The sequence below is a fragment of the Chenopodium album genome, chromosome 20 (assembly GCF_948465745.1).
Source record: "Chenopodium album chromosome 20, dcCheAlbu1.1, whole genome shotgun sequence".
Taxonomy (NCBI): Eukaryota; Viridiplantae; Streptophyta; class Magnoliopsida; order Caryophyllales; family Amaranthaceae; genus Chenopodium; species Chenopodium album.
In genome coordinates this window covers 37322413-37342689 of record NC_137853.1, presented here as the reverse complement: position 1 = coordinate 37342689, position 20277 = coordinate 37322413, and the positions used below count along the sequence as shown (strand labels likewise).

The 20277-nt window shown below is 31.6% G+C and overlaps 2 protein-coding genes across 2 annotated transcripts; one reads left to right on the top strand and one right to left on the bottom strand.

Moving 5' to 3' along the window:
• Positions 1-622: 622 nt before the first annotated feature.
• Positions 623-6522, bottom strand: LOC145597170 (polyamine oxidase 1-like). Its single transcript, XM_081653327.1, has 9 exons — positions 6426-6522; positions 5928-6177; positions 5374-5523; positions 3111-3354; positions 2365-2508; positions 1651-1800; positions 1309-1563; positions 900-981; positions 623-681 (listed from the first exon to the last, which is right to left on the bottom strand). The coding sequence occupies exons 1-9, from the start codon at positions 6520-6522 to the stop codon at positions 623-625; spliced, it is 1431 nt and encodes a 476-aa protein (XP_081509453.1).
• Positions 6523-14201: 7679 nt separating this feature from the next.
• LOC145598129 (polygalacturonase 1 beta-like protein 2) lies at positions 14202-16406 on the top strand. The gene is made up of 2 exons (XM_081654440.1): positions 14202-14316; positions 14432-16406. The coding sequence occupies exons 1-2, from the start codon at positions 14257-14259 to the stop codon at positions 16241-16243; spliced, it is 1872 nt and encodes a 623-aa protein (XP_081510566.1). The 5' UTR covers positions 14202-14256; the 3' UTR covers positions 16244-16406.
• The last annotated feature ends 3871 nt before the right edge of the window (positions 16407-20277 follow it).

Below are 20277 nucleotides of genomic sequence, written 5' to 3'. Positions count from 1 at the left end.
TTTGCCGAACATGGCGTAAGTTAGTTGGCATTTACAGTTTCCACAAATAATTGATGTTTTAAAAGTCAAAATTTCCTACAAGTTTTGGGTAGCCATTAAATAAACTTCCTTTTTATTCCTGTGCACTATGTTAAGACACATTTTGAAATGGATGTTAAAACACTATGTTAAGACACAAGAAATTCAATTCAGTGTGAAGACAACAAGGTCACTCTCCAACACACCAATGCTGGAAGACAGAATAACAAGGTCGGCTAATTGACACAATTTGTACTTCACACTACCTTTTCAATGGGTCAATTTTTATCACAACCTTTACAAATAAAATTAATTCTCGAACACAAAAATACGGAGTACAAATATAGGAAAATCAGTAGACCTCCAATCACAAATTGACAATTAAGAAAGTTTCATAAAAAAATCACATCGACAATTGAGATGAGGCATCTTTTTAGCTTGTTTTTTTATAAGATTGGCACATCAAAACTCTTTTTCAGAGACATAATCGAGATAAATTAGTAAAGTACAGAATATTAATGAATTTACAATCCAACTTGATATTAATTAATTACTCCGTAATAATTAATTAAGGAGAGAAACCCATAATTATTCTTGTTTGGAGCTATCCACTGCAACTCTTATTCCTCAAGCATTTTATTACATCCTTTGCAGTATCAGCACCTGCAAATTCACATCCCACGTCATGAAGAATTAATTAACTAGCTGATTATTTTTACGTTGTCATTTTTATATGTTGTCTTATATTGACGGGTAATTGAGTTATTATTATTTTTTTTTTTTAAATACGAGTACTAAAATTGGAACAACATTTAAATACAGAGGGAATTATAAAACACAATAATTGGCATTGTCCCATTAAATAGCTAGAAGTTAAGTACCTGAATAATATGCACCGTCTGCATATCCAAATAATTTCGGGTGTGTATGCTCTCCTGTGAAGTAAATTTTACCAAAAGGAGCCTATACAACCACAATTAAAATATAGTTTAGTACTTATTCTTTTCATAAATAATCAAATCAGACATGTGTAAAATTCATATTATAGCAAAATTAATTAAGGGTTTCAGAAATCATAACGGTGTAAACCTAACAATATTAAATTCAATTAATATAGAATGTAAAGTACACTCGGGCAATCTTTGCCTAAGCGTAGTTTAAATTTAATTAATTTAGAATTTAAAGTACATTCGGGTGTGTATACATTCGTATTTTATAAGTTTAATTACGTGTACATATATTTAAGTGGTGGTAAAATATTACCGAGTAATAAGAAACAAATAAACTTACCCTCAACTGGTCATGGCGCTCTTGAGGATAGCCAACTGGCCAATTAGTAAAACTACCACGGTAAAATCTATCAGATTTCCAACGAGGAATCATAATATTTGTTGGTTGAGGGATGTTTTTCCCAAACATTTTTCTCAATACTTCCATTGCTTCCGCTTTTGTTTCTTCATCGGATTGTTGCTCTACTCTTATAGCCTCGTCGTCTGCTAACGTTACAAACATAACGTTCGATCCTGGATATTCATTATCCAAATGCTGCAGTTGTTTATTTCTATTAGCACGTACTCATCATACTAATTAATTAATCATCTAGCTAATTAAACATTTTGATTAATAATGTACCTGCCAAATCGCGTAATATCCTCGTCGTTCGTGAACATACAAGAAAAATTCAGTGCCGTTGCCAACAGGCCAAAATGTACGGGGAAACTTGAGGAATATCTTGGTATACAATCCAATGCTAAACTCTGAGATTGCGCGCCTCTTCCATAGCTGTTTATGTTAAGTATCAAGTATGTGTACATCATTAACATAAGTAAAAATGTAAAATACTTACCTTCGTTTTTTTTTTAACGTGTAACAAAGGAATATTTTATCGAAATATCTTATAATAATACCTTTTTGGTTGTACTTAATAAGAAACATAAGTGATATAACACTATAACACACAATTGATAAAAAAATACGAAGTAATGTATGTGCTTATAATTATAAACTACTCCGTATATGGTATGTAATTACTAATCTAACAATGTGTCAAAAAAAAAAAAATTTACTAATCTAATGTATACAACGATTATACGAAATATAATTTGTGTTACACTCCAACTTATAAGTCCTAGGTAAAGTATGAATTAAGTGAGAGGTTATTATATACAATTGAGTGTACCGTACACCCATGAGTATTTGTTCTCATTTTGATGATTTTTTTACATTTTATCATCAAATAAAGAGCAAAAACTAATCTTTGTTGAGTTGGGTATAAAGGTCCACGTACATTCAAGTGTATATAACAAAATTTAAAGTTAAGTGGTATTATTAGTACGAGTAACTTACTGGAAGTTGTGGTTTGTAGCTGATAAGTTCACTTTGTAAGACACCAAGGCTAGGAGAGAGAATAACAAGTTTGGCATGGTATTGCTTCCCATCTTCCGTTCTTACAGTTACTCCGCTTTTTGATTGGTCAATCTCTGTGACAACCTGTATCAATTAGATACCAAAATATTAGATTTATAATTAGCATAGTGGACGGATATAAAATTACAAATTTCCCACTGTATTATTTTTAAAAAAATTCTCCACATTCTCGATTAGAGAATACAATTTAACTATTCAAGTTGCACTTATTATAAAAGACCCAAAAGTAGTAAACGAATAAATAAATTCAAGTTGCATGCACTTATTTAGTAAGATAAGCTGATAAGGTACTTTAATACGGTAACATGACTAATTCAGATGATTTGGGGTATAATATTGACTTTAATAAAATAGCTTCTTTTTTTTTATATAATTATTATTTGTTTAGGAAAGAAAGATCTAGCCGGGTTCCTTAAGATAATAAATTAAGTAAGAGTACAAGTTAATTAAATCGTCCTCACAAACAATGATCGAGAAAACACGTTACTTGAATGATCAAATTAGAAAGAAGTGATGTACAATTATGTCAAAATTATAAGCCATATATCCGTTGACATGCATGTATTAAAATTTTATATTCCGTAAAAAACTTATGATGATATTTATTTAAAAGACGGTATAATACATTAATACGTGGTGGTATAAAATTTCAAAGTAATACATACTTGATTAAATTTGACTCTTGGATCATTGATAGCACCATTTTTGTAGGAGAGGAATTGTTTGGCAATGAGATGAACTAAGCTCTCAAAACCCCTAGAGTCAGCTACAAAGTACGCATTTTCACCAAACTCATGGGACTCTGCCATTGGTAGTACATGCCTCAAGCTTGATACCCTTGGCGCCTCCGCTTGTTCTCCATCAAAAGTGAAGAAATCTACCATTTTTTCTAGGTTACTTCTTGGATCACTGTCAGATCATCAAGTATTGTTTCATTAACTTTTCACAAATTCAAATACACTATAGATTAATACTCGTAAGAAACAAATATTATTTGTCTGCGTTCACTTCAGTTCCAATAAGTTCAGTTCAGTTTAGTTCAGCTTGGTTCAGTCAATCAGAACAGACCCTTAAGAGAACTTATTTGATCTTATTTAAATTAATTTGAATTACTTGAACTTATCTTAAATTATTAAACCTTATGAAAACTTATGTTAATTATAATCTAAACTTGACTAATCCTTATCGGGACTTATTTTTCCTGAATAGAATTTATCTGAACTTATTAGAATCGCAATAAGTGAAATTAAGGTGAATATAAGACAGTCCCTGAAATTATACCATCTCTCCTCTTTTTCTAATGTGCGACATTAACAATTCATAATTGGGTCTACATAAGTTTCAACAAGATTATAATATTAAGTTAAAGATGTCTTTGTCCAAATGAAACTAATTACTACACTTGTATTTGAATCTTTCTTTCACAATCATGTCTCCCATTTAACATTTAATTTCTATCTTCGGCCTCCATTGTTTATTTACTTCTTTTGGTCAAAATAATAGTGCTTCATATTATAAGTTGAACTTTCCCGTTTCGCCCCAAAGGCTACTTTTGAATACTCGTCTAAGATCTATCTAATAACAAAAGTGTTAAAAAGAAAAAGTCTTAATTAATTACGGTATATTGTTAATACTACGTGCATATATAACGAGACTTGATCAACAATAATTAAAAAAAAAGCCTTAAGCCCTGTTCACTTAATCTTAAAATAATAATATTAATTAAGAAATTTTGACAATTACCACCTTCTGTTATGTCCATTTTAGCAATTACAACCTTCTATTTTTTTTTTTTTTTTGAAAATTACCACCTTCTATTTTCAAAAACATCAAAAGTTACCACCTTCCTGCCCCCCAACTACCACGTGACATCATGTTGAGCCCACTCTTTTCCTTCCCTCCCTATTTCCCTCACATTTCTCATTCCTATTTGGATTCTCATCTCCCCTTTCACTTTTTTTCCCCCAAACCACCAATAATTGTTCGTCATTTTTGATTTGGAGGAGTGAATTGAAGTGTTTTTGATTGTTTGGGGGAAAAAAGTGAAAGGGGAGATGAGAATCGAGTTAGGAATGAGAAAAGTGAGGGAAATAGGGAGGAAAGGGAAAGAATGAGCCCAAAATGACGTCATGTGGTAGTTAGGAGGCAAGAAAGTGGTAACTTTTAATGTTTTTGAAAATAGAAGGTGGTAATTTTCAAATAAAAAAATAGAAGGTGGTAATTGCTAAAATGGATATAACAGAAGGTGGTAATTGTCAAAATTTCCTATTAATTAAAAATAATTTCAATTCAATAAAAATAAGTTCAGATCCGTAAAAATAATTCCATTTCAGCAAAATTCAGTAGCCATAAAGAAGAAAAATATAATAGAATATCATTAAAAATAATTTAAGCTCGGCAAAAATAACTTCAATTAAGTAAAATTAATTTCAATAGCTATTGAGTTGAATTCATTCTCTTTTTTCGTTAATCTAACTTAGTTGTAGGCCTCTTAATTGTCAATATCTTCTTTCTCCTTCAATTAATGCTGAAAAAATTTCAACATCTCCAATGATCAAGCAAGAGATCGGACTTGCTTGCAATTTTTTGAAGTCTTTATTATTAGCTTGACCATTAGAGCTAATTATTATTCTTGTAATAAGCTTCGGCAAGCCAATTTGCTTGACAAAAAATTCCAAAAGTATGAAATATAAATATATTAATTAAATTAAATTATGAAAGGCTAATTGAAAAGGTGTGGCTCATTTAAACAATGTTTAAATACTCATATACTTGTATGTAGATGTATTATATAATCTCATAATTTATCACCAAACAAGCTCCATAAATTAAAAGAATTAAAAAATATGAAATATATGAAAATTGATAGATGCTCCAAATAAAGAATCTTAAGTAACAAGATATGTTATTTAATTTATAATTACTTACGTTTTCTGGAGGCGTTCAAGATCCAAAATGGACATATCGTCCCTATCAATCTTCGAATTCAAAACCTTTGAGAACTTTTCACCATCGTCTAATGTTTTATCAGCTTTACTAAACGCAGCATCTACCTCACTTTCTTTGTACATTCCACCCCTAAACATAATAAATAAATAAATAAAAAGGTTAGGTTACACATGTAATTATGTAATGTATTACAATTTATATATAATGGTAAAATAAATAATTTTAGGCGTATTTAGAGTTTGTTTGTTTCATTTTATTTCAGTTAAAATAAGTTGAGACAAAATAAGTTTAGAAAAAATAATTACACGTACAATATATTTAATTGAAATAAATTCAAATAATATTAGTTGAAACAAAATAATATAACTTGATTTTAGATAAAATATAATAAGTTATGACAAAATAAAATAAGTTTAATAAATGATTTTAGACAAAATTGATAGATATTATATTTATGATTTTTCCCGAAATCTAACAAAAATAAATATAATAAATTAAACATAGCCTTAAAGTAATGTCAAATTATTACGTACTCTTGCTTATAGGTGTTGAGTGAGACATTGTTGAAGTCGGAGTAAAATTTTTTAAGGTGGATTTTTTGAGACATTTCATAGAGAGGGTTTCTCTTTGGACCTCCTACTCCATGAAGCCAATTTGCTCCCATCTCAACTGTATGTCCTGCGAATTGAGTCTTCTTGATTCGGCCACTGATTCTATCGGTTGCCTCTAGTATTAGGAAATCTTTGATCCCTGCATCTTCAAGTCTTTTTGCCGCCGAAATCCCTAGAAATTAATTGCTTCAAAGATTAGTACTAGTATGTTTATGCCATTTTTCTGATGGTAGTTAATAGTGCTCATGATGAAATTGAACTAGTAACGTGAAAATAAATGTACAAATATATGGTATGTAGTATTTCCTTCGTCTCTTAATACAAAGCCTCTTTCTAACATTTATTACTCACATATTAAAGAGAAAGAGACTTTAAATTTAGGGACGGAGGCCTCAAAGGGAATATGTAGTTAGTATGTACCTGACATTCCGGCACCGACTATAATGACGGAGGGGGATGAAGATAAAGCATAAGTTGAGGCTAACAAAAAGGGGAAGAGGAAGAAATGCTTGAGCATTATTACATTTAACACCCTCATCTTGTGTTTTGTAAGATGGAGTGTTAGTTCACTTAGTTGCCTGCGATTTGCGAGAATTAGCAAAGAAAATTACTCTACTTATAGGGCTTAATTAAAGTCTTGAACTTGTGCTTAGTATTATTATATTAGCTCGAGATTCACGAAAGTATTCTACGAATAGTCATTATATATACATGTAATCAACAAGTGGTTTATTCTAGAAAAAGATAATCAAAAGTACTCCGTCCATTGGTGGAACCATTACATTGTTTGATTATGTCCACTCCTACATAATTAACGCATATGTGTTAATAGAGTTATTAATTTATTTATTTATTATTATTATTAGAGCTATAAGATAGCCACAAGAATGAGCGATGAGAATCAATTCCAAGATCATCGATCTGTAATCGGGTGAGGAGCTCTAATCACTTGAGTTATCACTCACTCTCATGTTTAGAGTTAATTTTGAATGGTGGGAAACATCATATATTGACAATGTTAGCTTAGTTTCATTATGACTGTTAAATTATGGTTATGTTCTAATCACCCTATTTTTGATGATCTAAAATTATTTTTATTGAAGTGAAATTATTTTTTATTGAAATTAAATAATTAGGGCCTGTTCTCATTGACTGAACTGAAATGAATATTTTATAAGAAAAGGAAATTAGAAGCTGAGCTGAACTGAGCTGAACTGAACTGAACTGAACTGAACTGAATTTCAACGTATGAGAACACACCCTTAGACTAAACTCAAGCAAAATTATTAATCTTGATTCCTTGTTATATTTCTTCTAATAACTTATAGATATTTGCTTAATTAAACTTATTTTTATTAAAATTAACTTTTAATGAATTTATCTATATACTTGTATCGGATTTCCCTCCAATTGTCTACTTCGTAACTCACACACCACTAAGTAATCAAACATTACACTTTAATAAACAAAGAGTCAGATGGTACCAACTACCAAGTGTGTAAAGCCGTAAAGGCATAAAACTACGGAAAGACACGCCATACGCATTGGCAAACTTTTTAAAATCTCTCATGAGTAGATTTGAATGAATATGTTTTCATTATACGGAGTATTAGTTTAATCCTTTGCTAAAAAGTTATAAAGTCCTTTTTTTTACACCTTAATAAAAGTAATATTCAGTACAAATAATTTAAGTTTAATATAAATAAATTTATTTCAATAAAAAAAAATCAATAAATTTAAAGAAGAAAAAAAATAATACAAAATAAGGGCCTGTTCACATATACTGAACTAAACTGAACTGAACTGAACTGATTGGATCTAAACTGAACTGAACTGAACTGAGCTGAAATGAATATCTTATGATGAGAGAGGGAAATTAGGAGCTGAGCTGAACTGAACTGAACTGATTAGAGCTGAACTGAACTGATTGGAGCTGAATTGAACTAAACTAAACTGAAATTAAGTAAATGTGAACAAGCCCTAAGTCAAATTAATTTTAATTTGGTAAAAATAATTTAAATTCAACAACAAAAATAATTTAAGTGCAGTCTAAATAATTTCAGTTCATTAAAATTATAAATTCATTTTAGTAACAATAAGGTGGAGTAAATCGGGTCTAGCTTTATGAAGGTTAAAAAATTATGTGTTTTGCCTTTGGCACTGATTCAAAAATGTGACTCAATAACCTCTACTTAAGAGTCCCAGGCCAAGCTCGTTCACTTTTTCTTATAGTTACGCAATTTAATTTTGAAGTGAAAAATATGTGTATATCCAACAAATATAACTCCATCATAGTGCTATATGATTATTGATTAATCCAAGTTTGTATAAGCAATCAAATCAAAATTTTCTTAAAACATCCCTGAAACGAAACCCTAGTCCACACGTTTTACAAAAGTATGTATATTTCATTGATTGTAACTTTTTGGTAATTTAATATGAAGTGTTCGTAGAAAAGTGGGGCTTTAGCTTTGAATGTTAAAAAATGATTTGCGATTAAACCATTAACGGTGTGTTTGGATAAAAAAAAAATTGGAAAGACAAAGAAGGGGAGGGAGGTGAAGGGGAGAGAAGAGAAAGGGAAGGGAGGGAAGAAATAGTAGTTTTCCTTTCAAATCTCTGCATTGTTGGAGGGATTAAATTGAAATTAATTTCTTTCAATTTAATCCCTCCATTTCTCTTCCCTCCAATTACCTTCTTTCTTTATTTATTAAATGAAAGATACCCCATCCCCCTATTTCCTTTCTCTTCCTTTCCTTCCATTTCCTTTTATCCAAACACCCCGTAAATTCCTAAAGTTATCCACAAGTTCCAAACGTCAATAACCTACAAAATTATTTCCGATCCAAATAGATTTTTGATTTGGAGTCTAGCCAATTCAAAAATATGAATCAATAACCTCATAACGTTTAAAAGACTTTGTCACGGTTGGTTATGCAATTTTGAGAAGAATATATGTAACAATTTTAACAAAGTAAAATTGGCCTCATTAACACTTTTAACAAGGTGCACGTAATAGCATGAATTTTGAAAAGTAGCAATAGCCAATAACAACACAAACTTCTTTATCAGGTGCACAAAATATCATAAATGAAACTCGACACAAAATTGTCTTGAATTATGTGCCTCAATTTGAATGCGGGAAAATTGATCAGACAAGGTATATATTGGGGGTCATTTTAGTCGACATGGGTCAATTTTGATATCAAATTTAGCAAAAATTTACCAAAAACGCATCCATTTGCATGCTATAGAAATTTCTCGGTAAAAATTCTATTTACACTCGGTTTAAATACTATAATCTAATATATATATATATATATATATAAAGGGGAGTTTTTTCCCGAGATTTTAGAGCGCCACGTAGGATTTTTATTTTTTTAAAATTATTAGAGCGCCACATAGGATTAATATTTTTAAAACTCTATAATAGGATTATGCCACCTAAAATAAGTTAACGTGCCACGTAGGATTATAAATTATAGTTATATCCAATAAATAATTCAAGTGCCACATAAGCATAATTGACCAATGAGATTTTAATAGTTACATTAATTAAATACGAAATATTATCATTTGAGATTAAGAATTTTATCTAATATTTTAAAACAAATACGGAGGAAATGATATATTACGTAAAACTAATAAAATTTATAATCACATAAATATGAAAAATATTTTTTTTAAAAAAAAAAAAATAGATCAACCCGTGCATCGCACGGGCTTCATCTAGTATACTATAATATGTACTTTGTATATTATAAATGTAGATTCGATTTATCAATTTCTAACCACAACACTCCAAATTCTTAATCTAATTTTCCATGTCTGATGATGATCAAACATTCAAACCCATTAAATAACTCATGGCTGATCAAAATATTGGTTTAATCATAGTATGACTCAAAATAAATAATCACCAATGTATAATCGCCTTTTAATTTGCTCTAATGACTGAAAACAAAAATTGAGTCTTGAATGTGATTTTTCTACAGAAAATAATAGCGCAAAAAAAAAAAAAAAAAAAAAAAAAAAAAAAAAGAATGTGACATAAAATTAGATTAGCACATTAATTTTTGTACACCTTCATCAAAAAAAAAAAGAAAATGAGATTTTAGTTAATGACTGACAACAAAAATTGAGTCTTGAATGTGATTTTTCTACAGAAAATAATAGCACAAAAAAAAGAAAAAAAGAATGTGACATAAAATTAGATTAGCACATTAATTTTTGTACACCTTCATCAAAAAAAAAAAAAAAAAACAAAATGAGATTTTAGTTAATGACTGACAACAAAAATTGAGTCTTGAATGTGATTTTTCTACAGAAAATAATAGCACAAAAAAAAAAAAATGTTACATAAAATTAGATTAGCACATTAATTTTAGTACACCTTTATTAAAAAAACAATGAGATTTGGGTGAACTAGCATTGAAAGACCTTAACAACTTTGGTTCCAACAAGACCACAATTGAGCTAATAAATACAAGTAATATATCGGGCTCATTATGGGCTTCTATTTGATAAATTTTCTCATGGGCCGAGCTTCAGTCAGAACAAATAAATAACAACAAAGTGGGCCGGATAGCATATACCCTTTAAAATCTCTCTGATTTTTGTCACTTGAAAAGTTGAGATATGTATGAGTACCAAAATTAGGATAATTGGATACTATCTCTGATCCAAACTCACTTTCTTGAAAAGCCGGTGTTTAAATACGGAGTGAGTACATAATTTACTCTCTGGCCATAAATATTTTTTTGATATCACTAATTGCGTATTAATAAATTTATTAAAAAGTTGAATATTGTTTGAAAACTTTGACCATTTACAAGAAATATGAAGGATTTTAAGAAACGAATGAAATGTTTTTGACTATGTCTACTATCGAGTATTATGTGGTTACTTGTAGCTATTTGGACATTAATATTTGTAAAGGTGTCAATAAACAAACTATTTGTTGAGCTAAAGTGTTCTTAAAGCTTGTTACATTTTATGAATGATGATTGTTGGATCTATATTTTCAAAATTCATCATAATGGAATGGTTCTCCATATCATCATGATATACATCAACTACTAACCTCGTGGAACCTTGCTTAACTTATCATACATGATTGATCAAATGTTATTTATATAATATAACACAGTATTGTATACATAATGATAAAAGAGAAACTTTATATAAATGTATGATTATTAACTCATTCTCACAATATATGTATTGAGACATCATCATCTATTTCAGCCTAAAACAGCTTGGCCATATTGTTTATCTCTTGCTTGCTCTTTTTTTATATATTTGCAAAATTCTCAAGAAGTTTATGTGGATGCAATGTTAGATAATTTAGTTAATCCGTAAAATTTTGGGTTCGCAGAAAGTTTATCTTAAGCCTTGAATTCAAAATACCTCGTATTTTAACCAAATAAATTAGGAAGAAAACAAAACTAACACTCACAAAGAAGATTGGACATTCAATTACCAAGAATAGCTAATTGGCCTTGTTTACAACTACAACCAACTCTTCTAAGTTCTTTTTCGTAATAATAAACCCTTAAGCACAATACTGCCATCTCGGAACAAAAAATTCTTCTGTTTTAAAATAATGGTTACACTTAACTTTTCACACTTGTTAATGTACGAGTAATAGTTTGAACTTCTATTTTTTTTATGTGTGAACTTTTTATTTTTTCATGTGTGATTGTGTACTATGAATTGTGATGTTTGTGAATAGTTCATAATTCAAACCGTAACCATTATATTGAAACGGATGGACTATAGCCTATAAGGTATAGACGTACTAATTCCTTCACTTGATGAAATTTTGTCATCTTATGGGTGGAGATGCTCAACAAACAAGACCCTTTGCAAATTTAATTTACCCTCCAAAGCTGGAAGGTTATATTATATGCTGACTGAGAATACGTAGTAAAGAGTAAAGACTAAAGAGCATGGCAGAAAAGATGTGGTAAAGAAACAAAATTGAAAATTCTTATTACTAGTACATCGTAAAAAGTAAATTCCACTATAAATTTTGTGGTTCATTGATAAAGGATGTACGTGCCCACATGTTCTGCTTCAATCTTCTGATTCTTGTCTTGCTTTATAATTATGGAGCTCTGGAATCCAAATAAAAGGAATTGCTTACAAAATTTAATTCAATTTGTAACTTGTACAAACTTATTCAATAAGCATAATCAGCCCTACTTATTATTAGTAGAGGTGATCGAGCACGGTTTGGTCCCCTATCCCGATTCTATGAAAATTTAAGTTTGAATTGTAACATTGGTATATCATTGATATGTATGGTACAACTCATTGAATACCATTTTGGTCTTTAAAATGCTAGTCTGCCCGATCTATAATATCCTGTTTCTACTACTTCGTATAATGTTAGTTTGATTTTAGGTCAGTCAATTCATCAATGATCAACTTGATCTCTACCGTTTATCACATTACATGTATGTCGATTCATTTTCCTAGAATGTTTTTCCATGTACCATAGTCAACTTGACTAGTTTAAGCATTCTTAACTGTAGCCTTGTCTTAACTCTTCTAGATACAAAGTTAAAAATTGAAACTTGTAAGGAAGCAATAATGTCAGTTGGTACAAATGGTATTTCTTGAGCTCATAAAATTATCAATATAACATAGTTTTACCTCTAGTTTATTAATTAATCTCATCGTTAATCGTAAAGACTCGTCGTAATTAGCAACTCCGATTCCCAGTAAATATCATGTATGGTTTGTTAATTAACTTGCATTGTTATCATTAACCTATACATGCAGTAGTAGTTTAGTTCAGATTCTTTATACATAGTAGTGAGATGATTGTTTATAATTATTCCCATACTTTGTTAACTGTATGTAGCAGTAGCCCATACTCATCCCACATTACTCTATATAGAAATAAGTCAAAATGAAGTCAGAAAACTAAAGAGATTCTTTGCTTCAACAATTAGGAGTAAATGTCTGTTGTTTACTTTGTTGCATATTTTTTGTCTTACTTAATTAAGTAAAAAGCCTTATATATAGGAGGCTGCCTAAAAGCAATATACTCTTAATAGTAAAACTTGATTATTTTCTTACTTTTTTCTGATTTTAAATGTAAAAGAAAACCTAAGCTAAGATCATGATATAATAGCTAGATATTCTTGTTTTATCTTCATCATTAAATGTAACTATTGTTACATTTTAACTAAAGTTGCTCACTTAATTTGGTTTATTTCTAACTAGTCATTGGCTCATTTAAGACTTGTTCACATTTATTAAACTGAGCTGAACTGATTGGAACTGAACTAAACTGATTGGAGCTGAACTGAGCTGAAAAGAATATTTTATGAGAGAAGGAAATTAGGAGCTAAACTAAACTGAACTGAACTGATTGGAGCTGAATTGAACTGAAATTAAGCTGAAGTGAACATGTCCTTAATTAATAAAAATCTTTTAAAGTTTAATTAGGTACGGCTAGATTCTTAATTTGATCAATGCTTTGTAGTAAAGACATGATACTAAAATTCAATTTTATCATGACTTGGCCAATTTCAAATACACTATAATTTAAGTACTTTTCAACAATAATAATAACCATAATGTGGTTTATAAAATGAGAACCACCTCTCTCAAGAGTCACAATCTTGTGGCCCCCAAAGGTAAAAGAAGGTCCATTTGTGAAAAAGCATACTCCGTACTTTTTATTATTTGGTTTGAGTAAGGCTAATTTCTTGACAATTAGTATTGTACACAGTAATTAAGAGTAACATACATACGAATGGTATAAACTTTTGTTTTTCTCACTCTAACTTTTCTTTTTTTTTCGCCGTCAATAATCTAGCATATTAAAAAGGATTACTTAGATGTTAGGTTTCTAAATTCTAATATAATACGAAATATCTACTTAATTTTTTAATTGATAAGAGTAAGGCTAATTGGTTAACAGTACGCCACCTAACAGTCACACTTATTAATTTTCTTTCCAACGATATAAATATTAGCCGTTAAGCTAGCCATATACAAAATCTTTGCCACCCTCCTTTGTCAAGGAATCTTTAATGGATAATTGAAGCATAACAACAAATAAATTGTACTAATCTCTCATTAAAACCTTCTAAACAAAACCTTAATGTCAGTTTTAGAAATCTAGTAAATCAATAATCACATAAAATCCTCTCTCTACAACAATATATATACATACATTTGTCCCCTTCTATCCTGCCAAACTCCATTCAACCTACATCTCATAAAACCAACAATGTCCAAACTACTCAACTTTCACTTGATTTTGTTCTTATTCCCTTATTTGTTCCTACATGTTAGTTATTTTTTTCTCCTTTCATTGAATTAATCAATCCTTATTATTATTTTTTTTTTCTTGTATGTTAGCTTGTTTTGTTACATTAATTATTAATGTCATTTTATAAATGCAGGTCACATTTGCAACAGATGAACACAAAGAAAACCCATTTTCACCAAAAGCCTCATTAATCCGTTATTGGAACACCCACATTGCCAACAACCTTCCACAACCATCCTTCCTAACCTCCAAAGCATCACCCCTCAACGCCGTCGATACCGCCTTTTTTACAAAACTCGCCTCCGAAAACACCCTTAACACCCGCCTCTCCACCTTCTGCTCCGCCGCCAACTTATTCTGCGACTTTGACACGTCATCGCAAACCCACCGCCGTCCTCCAACACCTCCGCACAAAGATGACGCCAACTTTGCCTCCTACAACAATAAACAATTTACCACATATGGTGGGTCCCGCGTTGGCGGAGCTGATACGTTCAAGAACTACTCGGATAACATCAACATGCCGGTTAACTCGTTCACTCGTTACAGCCCTAACACGGCCGGTCACGGTGAACGATTTACGAGCTATTCAGACAATGGCAATGTTGCTAATGATAGTTTTAGCAGTTACGGAGCAGGTGGAACGGGTGGATTAGGTGAGTTTAAGAGCTACGAGTCAAACGTGAATGTTCCTAATCTCAAATTTAGTAGTTACAGTTCTAACGGTAACAATCATAAGCAATCATTTAGTTCCTATACTGAGAATACAAACTCGGGTACCGAGGTTTTTACCTCTTATGGTAAAAACGGGAATGGGGTCCCTACCGAGTTTGACAACTACGGTAAGTCCTCGAATATTGTCGGGTCAACTTTTGCCAGCTACGGGCAACTGGCCAATGCGGCGAATGATTCATTTAAGGGTTACTCGTCTAGCGCGAATAACCCTCATAGTACTTTTAAGAATTACGGGGCTAAGGTAAGTTCCGGGGTTGAGAAGTTTGAAAATTATAGGGATGAGGCTAATGTTGGGGATGACACGTTTCAGAATTATTTAAGGGATTCCACGTCTACCAAGGCGAGTTTTGTTAATTATGGGAAGTCTTTTAATCAAGGGCTTGATAAATTTAAGGGGTATGGTAAAGGTGCGGTTAATCGTCAAATTGAGTTCAAAACTTATGGTGTTAATAATTCTTTTAGTGGGTATGCTGATAAAAAGGGTGTTAGTTTTACGGGGTATACTCAAAGTGTACCTCAAGGTGGTAAATTGGTAAATAAGTGGGTTGAGGAGGGTAAATTCTTTAGAGAATCTTTGTTGAAGCCTGGAACAGTTATGAAGATGCCTGATATCAAGGATAAAATGCCGAAAAGGTCGTTTTTGCCCCGGGTTATTTCATCGAAATTACCATTTTCGACATCTAAGTTAGGGGACCTAAGGAAAACGTTCAAGGCCAAGGAGAATTCTACTCTAGAGCGTGTTATTGTGAATGCGCTAGGTGAGTGTGAGAGGCCGTCGAGCCCTGGTGAGACCAAACAATGTGTTGCATCCGTAGAAGACATGATAGATTTTGCAATTTCGGTCTTGGGTGACAATGTGGCGGTCCGGACCACGGAAAATGTGAACGGTTCGGGTAAACAGGTCGTAATCGGGTCAGTAAGAGGGATAAATGGGGGTAAGGTGACAAAGTCGGTATCATGTCACCAAAGTTTGTTACCTTATCTACTTTACTATTGTCACGCTGTCCCTAAGGTAAGAGTGTATGAGGCTGATATATTGGACAAGAAAAGTAAAGCTAAGATAAATCAAGGTGTTGCAATTTGTCATCTTGATACTTCAGCTTGGAGTGCAGGGCATGGAGCCTTTTTGTCATTGGGTTCTGGGCCGGGCCTTATCGAAGTTTGTCATTGGATCTTTGAAAATGATATGACATGGGCAGTCGCGGATTAATTAAGAAGACATACAAAACATGGAAGATCAAATTGACTGTACTTGATACATTGCCGAGGTTGTGTTTTTGTTGTATTTCTAAAATGTCACAAGATTTGTACGGAGTACTACAATATATTTATGAGAAAAATTGATTTGCTACCAGGTGATTATTTATTTGAGCAATTTAACTAATGCTAATTTCTTACTAAATTTATGTTCTATAGTAATAGTTTGATTATTAACATGAATGATGGTGTTTGGAATATTGAATATGCTCATCATTTCTTATATTCATGCTTGGATCGGAGGGCAGTGACTGATGATTTCTAGCCCCACAAACAACTGCTAGGCTGCTAGAAGGCGTGTACTCTACTGCATAATCATGCCAGTTATATATTTCTCCTTTGGCAACCTCTGCCCCAAAATTAGGTTGATCATTCACACGTACTAGCAAATCTTTAATAATTTACATCTTTAATTACATTACAATAAACATTACGAGTACAAAATTTATTTAATGCTAAAAACAAATTTGAAACAAGTTATAACAAGATCTCACATAATATTTTTTCATTGTATATTAATTAACATTATCATATTAATGGACTAATTCAACCAAAAGGTTAACCTGATGGTTGAGGCCCAAAAATATGTTTTTAAGAATTCGTCTCTCTTGACTTTGGCACAATGTGCAATGCACATTTTATTAATTGTACTGTGAAATTATAAAAAGTTTAAAACAAGTAAGTAATTTGTACGAGTAATATATTGCACTTAATTTAGGACGGAAAGTTGGATAGCCATTATGTTGTAAATGACCCGGTGACATGACCAGTACTTTACTACTCCATAAAATTTCCCCTGATAAACTCTATTACTCATAAAGGGCAACGTGCTCAAAAGATCATCATTTTTTTGGTTTGGGGGTTGGGGAACATAATTTAGCTCCAGTTATATTTACAGATAACTTACATGAAAAATTAAATGGATAACAAGGCAGAGTATTATTAATATCAACCCTGTTTTTTCTGAATAATTGAAGTTGCAAAACTTGTTGATTTAAAGATGCAGTTGGTGATGTCCTTATGCAGATGTGATTTTTAGATAAGATATTTAAGAACTTTTCAGCTAATACATTAAATATTTCATTAGTTGTCTTCCCTATCTTCACATGGCCAAAATAAATTAGAATTTTTCTGTAGAAGTTAGTTGCTACTTGTTATATAATGATAAAATTATGTACTCGTATCTTTTAAGTTTATGTAAATACTAGCTTCGTATATCTTAATACCTTAATGATGATGTTCATTATGAGATTAACACACATTAAGACGATATGTGACATTGTGACACTTGCACAGTATTTGGCCTTATGACTTACAAGTATGTGTTTCAGGCTTCATTAAATTGGTTGTTCTAGTAGTCCATGATAGATCGTCGCTCACAATGCTCGTGATGACATCTAGCTAAGCTAGTAGCAAGTAATGTATATCCATGTAATTGTTAAAAGGAGAGCATCTTCCATATATGCAACGGAGTATTTCTTTTGCTAATTAAATTCTACTCCGTACTTGTTTAACTACAAATCAAACGCCTAATCAAAGTGGTTTTGATGATGCATCCCTTCTATATAGCCTCTAGGTCCTAAAATCTTACTGTAATACTGTAGTAGGCATTTCATTAGCTTTATCTGTCTCTAATCTTATTCACATTTCACTTTGTTTCATGCTAACCACTCCACGTTATAATCTCTATTGCACATTATACTCCGTATTGCTAATAGCGCAACTACACTGAAACTGATAAGGCACTAGCACACACTCCGCACAACTACACAATCAGCCGGGATTAAGGCCGGCCAGTAACCGGACTCCTTGGCCTCATTTGACACATTTCTCATTCCAAGGCGAGGAATAACTAAGAATAGATCTAGAACTCGCTCATAGATAGCAATCTAGCTTTTGCTTAATTCCACTACCATACATAAAAAGCATGCATAGTTGCATATAGTATATTATTATGTACTACAGACTCGTACATGTACATAGACGACAGAAGTCCCTTAGAAAAGAAGTAACGCACAAGTATCAATAAAGGATGATATTTATTCCCAAATATGATTGCCAGGCCAATAGGTGCTCGTACGTAAGACGTGTCCAATTTAAGTATAAAGGAATTTGGCATGACAAAATTGACAATATAGTTCAGTGTTATACAATCATCGATATTGTAAATATACCCTACCTTTATTCCTCTATATATAGTGCGCATGTATGGAGTATGGACCGACCCCCTAACATATAGTGTACGTGTACTATTTACTAAGGTTATACTCACTACTCAGTAATCACTACTTTTTTTTTTCCTACATATAATACAAGGGAATTCAGCCTTTTTATGACGTAAAAAGCATGTAATTCCACCTGTTGTGTCTTATTGGTTAAAAATGTCCATTGATTAAAATATACTACGTACGAAGTACTAGCTTCCCATATTAGCTGATTAATTAGTTGCACGTTCGGGCTGGCCCAAGCCCAAGATCATCTGTAGATAAGTAGACACAGTATTATAAAAGAATTTTGATACCAAAAAATTAAAAAAGAACCTGAATTTGGTGGGCGTAAGCGAGTATAGTGACAGAAAAGGATTGGCAATTGGGCATTTTCATGACCCAATGGGCTCAATTGAACCATATCAGATTGTTCTTGGGCTTGGTCATTGGCATCCAAGTTTGAATATTGAAAAAAACAATGCTGGCATATACTTGATAGAAATATAAACCAACAACCACCAGTTTAAATTTATGGTTGAATAACGAGGTGCATTCCTTTTCTAGTTGGGATATAAATTCAAGATCTATTTGTTAAAGTCTTTTAAGTAGTAGTATTATAGAAAATCTTAAAAACATGTGAAATGAAGACATTGTAGTAGTATTATTCAAACAAAAAAAAAAAAAAAAAAAGACATTTTAGTAGTAGCATGAATGGCTGCTACCTAGTTCTTTTTATTTAGCTTTTATGTTTTTTAATTGGTATTTTCTTATTAATTTCCCATTTTTTAGGTTGAATTCTTGCCCTCCCAATCTCCCATAAACATTAAGGGCCTGTTCTCATTGACTGAACTCAGCTGAACTGAAATAAAAATTTTATAAGAGAAGGAAATTAAGAGCTGAACTGAACTGAATTTCAACGTATGAGAACAGTACCTAAGTGTGTACTTTAATTCATCTTACAGGCTCACATGATAGTCCGTGCTCAATATTCCACTTTGAAAAGAGGGGTAGATGAGATTCGAACCTGTGACCTTTGTGTTATGTTATGTTAAAGGACCAACTCAACCATAAATTTAAACTGGTGGTTGTTGGTTTATATTTCTATCAAGTATATGCCAGCATTGTTTTTTTTTTTTTTTTTTTTTTTGCATGATTTAAGCCATTTTTCATTCAAATTTCATGTCAAATGAACTAATGTAATTGAAGTCAAAATATTTTTCCAAGGCCAACCAAGCATTGATCTTTTTTCTTTAAACAGCATGTCAATGCTTTTTTATGAATAATTATCTTAAACAAATTGAATATTCAATCCTAATGGGTATTATAATAATTCTTTTTAAGTGGACAACACCACCACCTTCCTCTTCACTTATACGAAGTATAATAAAGTTAAAAAAAATGTACTGTACTTCGTAATACTTTTACCAAGGACAAATTAATCTCTTACCCTCACAATATTTTCATTTTCGTAATCACCTCTCTTATTATATACGAAGTATATGATTTATATCTACTTTGTTTTTACACTCACACACTCTTTTACATTATTTGTCTTACCTTAACCACCTTGTTCTTACATTTACCCACACACTTCCAATTTTTCTTAAAAGTCAAACAAATGTATAAATAATTTACGAGTTTCATTCGAGTCGGGTCATCTCCAGGTCGGTTCATGTTCGAGTTCGGGTCTCAAATATTTGGGTCAACTCAGGTCTAGGGTTGGTTTCAAGTCGGGCCAGGTCGGGTTCGGGTCACCATTTTTTCGGGTTCAGACGGGTCG